This window comes from Montipora foliosa, chromosome 12 (assembly GCF_036669935.1).
Source record: "Montipora foliosa isolate CH-2021 chromosome 12, ASM3666993v2, whole genome shotgun sequence".
In the NCBI taxonomy this organism is placed as follows: Eukaryota; Metazoa; Cnidaria; class Anthozoa; order Scleractinia; family Acroporidae; genus Montipora; species Montipora foliosa.
The window spans coordinates 9,925,574-9,936,015 of NC_090880.1; the positions used below are offsets into that span (position 1 = coordinate 9,925,574).

Sequence of the window (10,442 nt, forward strand, 5' to 3'; positions counted from 1 at the left end):
GCTGTGACATCACACAAATTTTGATTGGTTATGTGTTGTCAGACACACGTTTTGATTGGCTGGTTGGAAATATGGGTGTGTATGTTATGCAAACCCTCCACTGTGTCTCGGGTTTGCATAACTGTTGAGAATTCTCCCAACTGCGCTTGGCATTTAGATGAGGCTATGTAAACATGGACAACGTCCTCTATTGCTTAAATAACACAACAAAATATAACTTTTTGATCGGTTGCTTTATCTCAAGAAAAGCACCTCCGGAAGGCAGTTTTCTATTAAGCAATGGCCATTGAAGCAGATTCAACCAAGCCTTTGCCTGTTGGGTGCATCTGGCAAAAGTAGTCCAAAATGCATGTGGGGCTTCTTTTTTATGGTGCAAACAGGGACAGTCTGAATTATGTTGATCTCTTTTTAGCTGACTAAACATTCGCTCTGACGAAGGGCTAACACTCGAAACGTCAGCTTTCCAAATCATTCATGGTGGTAATTCCACCTTTATCAAAATATTTGATAAAACCAAATTTTCCTGTTAACCGTGACACTGTATGCAATCAATGTAACATGGAAACAATTTAGCATGTAACGGGGTCCCTCATGCGTGAGCCCAAGTGTTGACGCCTGTCGAAGAATAGGTTATTGGCTAAGCTCTTCTGACCCTACAATTTACCATGCAGTTTAATAAATTATATACTAGCCCAAAACAGCGATGTGAAAGTTAACCAACAGGTACCCAATTTACTGTGGCCATAATAATCCTCTGAAAATGAGAACCCAAAAGTTGTTTTTCAGTAGCTGTGTACCAGCAGGAGGATCCTTCAAGCTCTCCTCTGGATAAGAAACTATCCAGAAGATGCAGGTTGTCAAGATCACTTGAGATTGAACTTGACAGGAATGTATCCATTTTTTGGATAGCCCCCCTCCTCCCTTTATCCCCATTTTTCATCAGGGGCTGTAGTCCCTTTTCATCAGGGGTTGCTCTCAACTGAAGCCTTTTGTATCAACCTTAGTTGTATGATTATCTTATAACTAATGCAAACTGGACATGGAAGGAATCAAGTTCCAACTTTAATGTAATGTTACACAAAGAAAATATACTTACAAATTTCATTATTGCAATAAGAGAATGTAACAAAAAAGTACGCGATAACCGGGTTAGTTGTTGGCTTAATCTTTTCTTCCTCACCACGGACATATTCAAAAGGAGTCAAGGCTTTGCGTTGTTAAACACATGAACAACAATTACACTGTAAACACATGAATCGATCGAGCTTAATCAAAAATCCTGCGTAACATATAACCAGCTGACCTTGTTCCTTTTTTTCTCGCGTCCCACACCTGGTGAAGGACGGGCTCTGCTGCACAGACTTCCTTCTTTTAGATCGGATAACCGACTCTTGCTGATCTTTCGAATGAACTACCGTCTTTATAAACTCCTGAAATGTCGTGACCGTAACGTAGCAAGATCTACATATTCGCGATGGTAATAAACCATCGTCGACAGAAATTTTCAAACCAGAAAACTCTTCTCAATCCCGTACGATTCCTTCCCTAATTGTCTTTTCACCAAGTAAATCCAAAGGATGGTTGTTACTAATAATATATCTCTTACGGCAAACAGAAAATGGAATCCCTGCGGCCATTAGCCTGAAATGTCAGTCGTCTCCCGCCCTCAGCCTTCCCTCGCCCGGGGAAGGCTGAGGGCGGGAGACGACTGACATTTCAGGCTATTCGGCCATTCTCTTCCGATTTCTTCCGGTTATCATTTTTATTGTGTTCCCATCTGACCAATCAGTGGCGAGAACGGATTGGAACCTGCCACAGCTTGCCAGAGCTCGCCAGAGCTCTCGATCCGAGGCGCTGGCCAAGAGGATCGCAGCTCTGGGAACGAGAATGGTGTGCAACGGCATTGCGAAACATGTTTCAGCGGGCGTTGCACCGTGCAACATGGATGCAACATGGTCGGTTTCGTGAACTTTTTGAACTTCTGTTGCGAGACAAGTTTCACGAAAAGTAGAACCGCTTTCTACTTCTGCAACGGTCGGAACGATCGCAGTGGCGACAAAAACGAGAGTTTCACCGTGTAACACCGCTTTGTGAAACTGGTCTGACCGTCTCCTTCGCTCTTGCCACGACGCTGCGTAAGCCAATCAGAAACCGGCTAAAGCCATGTAAACAACATTTTGACCAGTTTCAACGTTTCCGAACGATTTTCGACCTTTTATGTTACACGGTGCAACGCCTGCTGAAACTTTTTTTGCAGGACCGTTGCACATAAGTTTCAGCTAAAAGTTTCAACGTGTAACAGCGGCTTAAGTACTTTGGCCAATTGTTACGACACTCAATTGAAAACCGCTCAATTTTTTCCAAATCGCACGAGAAAAATCATGCGATTACTCATTTAAATTAATGATATACCTGCAAAAGTATCAATTTTGTTGCAAAAAATAACAGCACTAATCCTGCAGTCTGTCATCTCTGTTTGTTTTCATTGAAAGGTGTTGAGAATGCTGTGTAAAGGCAACCGCTGAAAGGAGTTGAACTTGTATCGGGCTCAACGGGTTTTCTTGGCTGTTTTGGTTGGCATTGAACGGTCGTCCGTTTCATTTGGAAGTATTTGGGAGAGTAAGACGTAGGATGGTTAACGAAACAGACTCAAACCCAGGAACCGTAGAAATCGTCCATTCGGACCAGTTGCTCAAAGGGTTAAATCAACTTCGACAGAGGCGCGAACTCTGCGATGTTGAACTGTGCGCTGGAGACAACAGGGTCTCAGCTCATCGGGTTGTACTGTCAGCTTGCAGCCCATACTTCAATGCCATGTTTACTGGAAAACTTCTGGAGAGCCAAAAGCAGGTTATACATTTGAAAGAGGTTGACGAAAACGCCCTTCACGTCCTGGTCGAGTTCGCATACACAGGAAAAGCTCACGTAACCCAAGAAAACGTCCAATTCTTACTTCCAGCTGCCAACATGCTTCAGTTAAGCAGAGTCAAGGAAATCTGCTGTCATTTTCTAATTCAACAACTCCATCCGAGCAATTGTTTGGGGATAAACAAATTCGCGGAAGCCTATTGTTGTCACTCCTTGCTGAAGAAATCGTGCAGATATATTCAAGATCACTTTCAGGAGGTGATCAAACCACAGGTAACCCAGGCTCACTGTGTGCGTCACGTAGGTATTAAAATATGGACAACATATGAGGCGAAGTTTAGGTCTGAAAATTTGCTAGAAAATGGTAATAAAAATCAATAAAACTTATCATGTGGTGAGCTGTTGTTGTCTTTAATACGTACACGAAGTTTCGGGGAAAATGGTCCCCGTTCACGTTCCTTCATAATATAGTGAGAAGGTAGGAGACGGAAGCCAGCGTCGGGACTCCGATCGACCCAAAACAAGCACGATTTTTTCCGCGAAAATCAAATCCAGTCGCTAAATAAACACGCCAGGTTCGTGGAATAGGAATTTCTCTAAACCATGAATCCACTGAAGCATCTCCAGGTAGCAACGTAGAGCCACCAGACTCCGTAAAACTTGTAAGTTAACCTGCTAAAATGGCGGCCAGAAAGCGTGGTACTCACGAAGTGCCCAATTCAAAATGGCACTGAACTCTGGACGCCTGGTGACGAGTATAATAAGTTCGGGAGGGAGGGGAGTCCCAAATTCCTAAAAACAAAACTCACTGAGCAATTTTTTGGGACTCCCCTCCCTCGAGGGAGACTTATTATACTCGTCACGAGGCGTCCAGAGTTCAGTGCCATTTTGAATTGGGCACTTCGTGAGTACCACGCTTTCTGGCCGCCATTTTAGCAGGTTAACTTACAAGTTTTACGGAGTCTGGTGGCTCCGCGTTGCTACCTGGAGATGTTTTAGTGGATTCATGGTTTAGAGAAATTCCTATTCCACGAACCTGGCGTGTTTATTTAGCGACTGGATTTGATTTTCGCGGAAAAAATCGTGCTTGTTTTGGGTCGATCGGAGTCCCGACGCTGGCTTCCGTCTCCTACCTTGTCACTATATTATGAAGGAAGGTGAACGGGGACCATTTTCCCCGAAACTTCGTGTACGTATTAAAGACAACAACAGCTCACCACATGATAAGTTTTATCGATTTTTATTACCATTTTTTAGCAAATTTTCAGACCTAAACTTCGCCTCATATGTTGTCCATATTTTAATACCTACGTGACGCACACAGTGAGCCTGGGTCACCTGTGATCAAACATGAAGAGTTCTTTCTTTTACCTCCTCCTCGGTTGATTCAGCTGCTCCGAGATGATGACTTGAATGTTGTATCAGAAAGAGTTGTGTTTGAAGCATTGCTTTCGTGGACCAAGCATAAGCTCTCGGAGCGAATTTCGCTACTTGGAAAACTGCTTATTTACGTACGCCTTCAGTTGCTTACTGTGCGCTTTCTCTCACTTAACTATGAAACAAATGAACTTATTCGCGCCGATAAGACCAGTCAAAGTTTAGTTTGCGAAGCACTTAAATACAGACTTATGAAAGGAAAGTGTGAGAAAGCAGTGTGCCCTCGACGTGCTCCCAAAAGTATTTTTGCTCTTGGAGGCAAAAATGGCCTGTTTGCAACTCTAAGCAGTGTGGAATACTATGAACCAGAAAGAGACAAGTGGATTGAGGTATCAAGCATGAACCTTAGGAGATTCGAATTTGGAGCCGCGGTCTTAGATGGTAAATGATATTTATAAATAGGCAAGAATTGACTTGAAAAAGGGCCTTTCAAATAAAGGATGCCCTTGAATGAGCATTGTATGTGTGGGAACTGAAAGCTCTGATACATGGCTACATGCATGCATTAAACACTGTATTGTCCTGAGTTTTTGTGCTTAAATACTATTGAAAAATAGCTCTCCAAAAAGAAGTTGATTCTTCTAATTCAGGGCTGATGCAACCTCATCCATAAAAATGGCTTTGGTGATAACTGTGTGCTGGTTCAGTAAACAAAACCTACTTATAATAACAGCTCAAGGTTGTTTTTCCAAGAGAAAGACCACCACAGTTAATCATTTTGCCCCTAAGGGGTTCCCCCATTGACAAGTGAAATTGTCTGGCCTTCGACAGAGTAAAATCTATAAGTGGCTGTTTTAGAAAGGAAAGTTTTAAAGAGGGTATAGTATATGAATGGACCTTAATTGCCACATTAACTGAGAGACTTTTGGTGTGATTCAAAATAGTAACAGCCTTCTGAGTAACTGACCAATTACTGACCAGAGGTGTTATTACCTTTTGAGCTGTCCACACATTTCTTAAATGGCCTAATGCTACTATGTTTTTTCTTCCTCTAAAGAAATTAGCATTATTAATGTTATTTTATTGTTATAATTATTATTATTTTATTAGCTATTAACCCATAACTCCTGGGGGTTCCCCATTGACGAGTAAAATCATCTGGTGTTAGACCGAGTAAACTACTAAGTGTGGGCGGCTTAGGCCGGTTTAGGGGACATTAAACTACCATACACTTTACCTGTGCAATCACTTTGGGAAAAAAATTCTTTCTGACTGAATATTTCAGAATAGTTTTAATGGCATGGAACATTTCTTTTGTTTGAGATGTGCATTTAGTTCAAATGATAAATGTGTTTTCTTGTACATGTAGGTAAACTTTATGCAGTTGGGGGTCTAGTTTGTGGAGTTGGAGTGCACAGTGGTGCACCTTTCAGGTATTGTGATAATGGGAGTGAATGCTTTGACCCTGAGACTGGTCAATGGGACAGAGTTACGCCTATGAATCAGTGTCGCAGCAACCACACAGTACAGCCATTAGGTAAGAATCAGTCTCTATGGTTGTGTTAAGAGCCAAAATATGCTAACTTTTCAGATAATAATTTATTATTATTTTGCTAGTTCTTGTGAAATTAGAATACTCAGCTTTATGTTGGATAGTATTTACAACTGGTTCTAGCCAGATGTACACAGTCTGTGTATTATGTTTTTGTCATCAATATGATTTTGATTTTTTTTGTTGGAGGCTCTGCATCAGCACAAAATAATTGTGATTGATTTGCTTGAAAAACTGAAAACCATTTTACTTTAGTCAGAAAACCCATGGTTTTCAATCTCCTCACTCAGCTCATCAGTAGAGGGCCAACCACAAGGGCTAAAACTTACAATAATAATATTGTTTTAACAAAATGAAATTATATATGAAATGAATCATAACTTCACTTAATATTGTTTTAGGAAGGTTCTGTAACAGCCCAGTTTAAGCTTCACATTATATTCATGGTCAATGCAGTTTTACTAAGGAAAGGAAAGGAAAGGAACTTTATTTTAAAATAGTGTCTAGTCGTTCTAGCGCTGGAGCAATAATTGGGGACACTGTAAACTGACATTAACAGTGAAAGCAAATCAAGTCAAATGTTGGTTTTTGTGAAGAAGAGAAACCAGAATACCAGGAGAAAACCTCTCAATGCAGCACAGAGAACCAACAAACTCAACCCAAATATGACGCCCAGTCTGGGAATCAAACGCGAGCCACATTGGTGGAAGGCGAGTGCTCTCACCACTGTGCCATCCCTGCACCCTAATCTATTTACAGAATCATGGCAAACCTCTGTAGCTTTTTTGAGTGATTCTTCTGCTGTTGAACATGTGTTGAATGTCATAATATTAAAAGCTTAGTCAATGTAACTATGTGTGTTTGTTGTGTGTTTCAACTGCCTGTCTGTTTTATTTGTCTGTATTTTAATTTTGTCTGTATTTAATCACAGATAATTATTCATAGCTATAATATTATTTCGTGTACCAACCTTTAAGACTATCTTTTATCAATTATGTAATATTTTAGGAAACATAGGCTACCTGGTCTTTTTAGCCCTTATGGTTATTCCAGGCAGCTTGTACTAAATCTATAATCTTTTGCTCTCATTTTCTAAAAATTAATTATTATTATTAGTGGGCTTCTGATAGGATGCGAAAAGTATTTACATGCCTTTAGTAAATCAGGACTCGAAATTGCGACCGATACAGTCACATTTCTGACTGAATTTTTTCCCTTTTGATTATAAAGATATCTCGAGGAGTCACCAATTTTTGACCAGCCTTAACTGTTAAAATAAAAGAAAGGCTTAGCAATTGGCATTTTGCCAAAACTTTTGCTAAAATAAATGAAGCAATAATTTTTTTGTCTCGACATGAATTTTGTTTCAAGTTGGAGATATGGAGCAAAATTGTAACCACCATCATTCAACATTTTCAATAGTCTTTTACACATACATATTGCAGGCTCCTATTTTGTTTTGTACAACTTTATCGCAATTATTGTCCCTATTTTTACAAATGATGCAATTTAATTTGCGACTATAACTTGCGGCTAACTTTTCATATGTTGTTGTATCTTTTTTTAAGAATTTCAAGGCTAGGGTATGTTATGAAAGCGGTTTAACTTTTGTCCAGGCTCATTGCCGAAAAATGCGTGGAAACTGCTTATGAACTTTCATCTTGCAAACAAAATGGTGTGTTTCCTTCAATGTTCAGAAAAAGAAGGGTAAATCAAAATAGTCATTCTATGACTTTTATGTTTGTGAGGATGATAAGCGGCTGCATCACTAATATCAGGCAATTTTTCTGTTTTATGTGGAAAATGTCATAATTATGCGGAGGATGTGGATTTTAGGGAATTATGCAGATCCGCATTGCCGCATCCTGTCAGATGCCATGTTATTATATCGGTACAAATACATGAAGGTGCTTGTTGTCGTTGTTATTGACCCATGTACATTGTTTTTAAAGTATAATTATTATTGTCAATACTTGGTTTGAGCTTAATGGTAAATACTTACATGTACCCCATAGTATTAATGTTGCCATCTATTGACCCATGTACATTGTTTTTTATTAGAGGGATTCTTATATTCTCTGGGAGGTTATGATGGTAACTCTTACCTGAACACTGTGGAACGTTACAACAGTCAGACCAATCAATGGAATCACGTGGCACCAATGCATTACAGTCGAAGTTGCTTTGCAACAGCCGTGTGTGATGGATATCTTTATGCTTTGGGAGGCTATGGACCATCTTATTTGAGAACTGTTGAGCGTTATGATCCTTCAACAAATTCCTGGGAAATGATGCCTGCAATGAGTACATTCAGAATTAACTTTGGTGGTGGGGTTTTGAATGGCTGTCTGTATGTGGTCGGTAAGCTGTAATAGTGAATGTATATTTTGAAGTGCAGGTCATAGACAATTGAGAGAACTGAGTGATCTTTACACTTAGCTGGACAATTTAAACAATAATAATATACATGTATACTTAGACACCTGCGACTGGATTCGACAATTGCCATAATTATCCACTTTAGTGCAAGGATCACTCAGTTCTCTCGTTCGCCCATAACCTGCACTTCAAAATATATACATTCATTTCATTTTGTTCGTCGAACAAAGGAGCCCAACAAATTGACCTGCTCCCAACCATATGTGTGGCTTCACATTAAAATTTTCTTAAATTGTCTAGCTTAGTGTGAGGATCGCTCAGTGCTCTCATTTTTTTTAAAGCTTAATAGTGTTTTTTTGTACTAAGAGTTCCTTTGAATAGCTGCATAAAAAATGACATCAAGATGAGAAATTGTCACAAATTAAACCCAGGATCTCTGCCATTTGTGCCTTGCTATTGCAATTACATAGAGAGAGAATCCAGAGAGACCAAAAACTTACCGGTAATCTTAATTCATTTGACACAACACCTTGCAGAGGTCATTCATTTTATAATTTGCTACTTTTGTATACAACTAATTATCCTGTTCTTATTAGGTGGTCACAATGGTGTTTCTCATTTACGAAGTGTTGAGCGATTTGACCCAGTTTCTAGTGAGTGGACTATGGTCGCACCCATGAGTCACCCTCGAACAGGTCTCAGTGTTGCAGTGCTGAATGGACTTCTGTATGCTGTTGGGGGACATGATGGATCAGGGTATCTGAGCCTTGTACAATGTTATGATCCCCATACAAAGACATGGCACAATGTCAAGAGTATGTGTTCCAGCAGGTGTAGTTTTGGTATAGCAACATTATAGTTAACTGCTTCAAATTTTTACTAATGGGATTTCTCAGAAAAGTGACAAAATTGTAGTGGTCGAGCTCTGAAATCACCTCATGGAAAGAAGATCCAGTGTTTCAACATGCTCTTGAGGTACAGTGTGCCCGAAGGTATTTAAGGGCCTGCTTAAGTTTCCCAGACCTCAATAATTTATTTTTGATTGGAATGTAGTAATTGCACCCTAAAAATGGATATACATGTATTTTTATGGTTGCAAAATTTTTCTTTCTTCTTAAATGTTTTGAAAAGTTATTTTAGACTTGAGAAAACGGTTGAAATCATTAAAATCAGGAAGTAAATTCAAAATTCAAGGGCCTGGCTTCCTTTATACGTTTGAAGATTTTTTACATAATTATAGAATGACTGTTCCTTCTTTTCTTTTCTTTTTTTGCATACATGAGCTTGTAGTACTCCCATGTAATCTTTACTGTCTTCTCTCTATCATCTTTGTTAAAATGCTTTTTAAAAACTGTTTCTGCAAGTGTCATCAAACATGAAGAGTTCTTTCTTTTACCTCCTCCTCAGTTGATTGAACTGTTCCGAGATGATGACTTGAATGTTGTAACAGGAAGAGTTGTGTTTGAAACATTGCTTTGGTGGACCAAACACAACAGTATTGTAGTACCGGTAACATTTTATCAAACCTGTGTACCTGGTTAGTAACATCGGTTTGAATTCCTCCATTTGTTTGAATAAACATACCCTTTCTCAGCCTTTACACGGTCAGGTGTGGAAATTTCTGTTGCACCACACTGCCAATATGTCTGCACATGGTATCATCAATGAAACATAGTTTGTGGGTGTTTCATATTTTCATGCAAGATATACACTGTAAACATGTCTACAAGTTTTCACTTATGCCCATGACAGATGCAAGTTTGCCTTTACAATGGTTACCAGTCACATGCACCCTTCAGTGACTTATTTTCATTTTTGGGTGGATATCAATCAAATGTTGCCATTACGAATTTGACTGCCATCAAGTGAACAGGACTATTGTCGTGGAAACATATGATTGACGTCTACCAAAACTTAGTTTCAAAAAATGGCAAAAAGTTGTTGAGGGGCATGTGACTGATAACCCCTGTAAGATCATTTACCGGTAATTATTATCTATAAACACCAATGAAATACCAAGTGAGCTTTCGCGCGAAAAAATTATATCTCACGTGAAGATAACATGTTATTTTCACACGTGAAAAGATCGCTTTTGCAATGGTTACATATGGAAATTGCACCTTTCAATGTCTTTAGTGAAGTGATTTAGTATTCCAATGGTGTTTATATAATAAATAGAATATTACATGGCCGCTTTGAGACGCAATTTCTTTTCGTGTCGAAAAAAAATTTTCATCACTTGAAGAGAAGTTTCGTATCTCCACGC

The 10,442-nt window shown here is 39.3% G+C and overlaps 1 protein-coding gene across 1 annotated transcript; it reads left to right on the plus strand.

Moving 5' to 3' along the window:
- The first annotated feature begins 1,732 nt into the window (after nt 1-1,732).
- LOC137979361 (kelch-like protein 28) lies at nt 1,733-9,575 on the plus strand. Its single transcript, XM_068826600.1, has 5 exons — nt 1,733-3,126; nt 4,197-4,686; nt 5,615-5,782; nt 7,859-8,158; nt 8,773-9,575. Exons 1-5 carry the CDS (start codon nt 2,632-2,634, stop codon nt 9,033-9,035), a joined length of 1,716 nt encoding a protein of 571 aa, XP_068682701.1. The 5' UTR covers nt 1,733-2,631; the 3' UTR covers nt 9,036-9,575.
- The last annotated feature ends 867 nt before the right edge of the window (nt 9,576-10,442 follow it).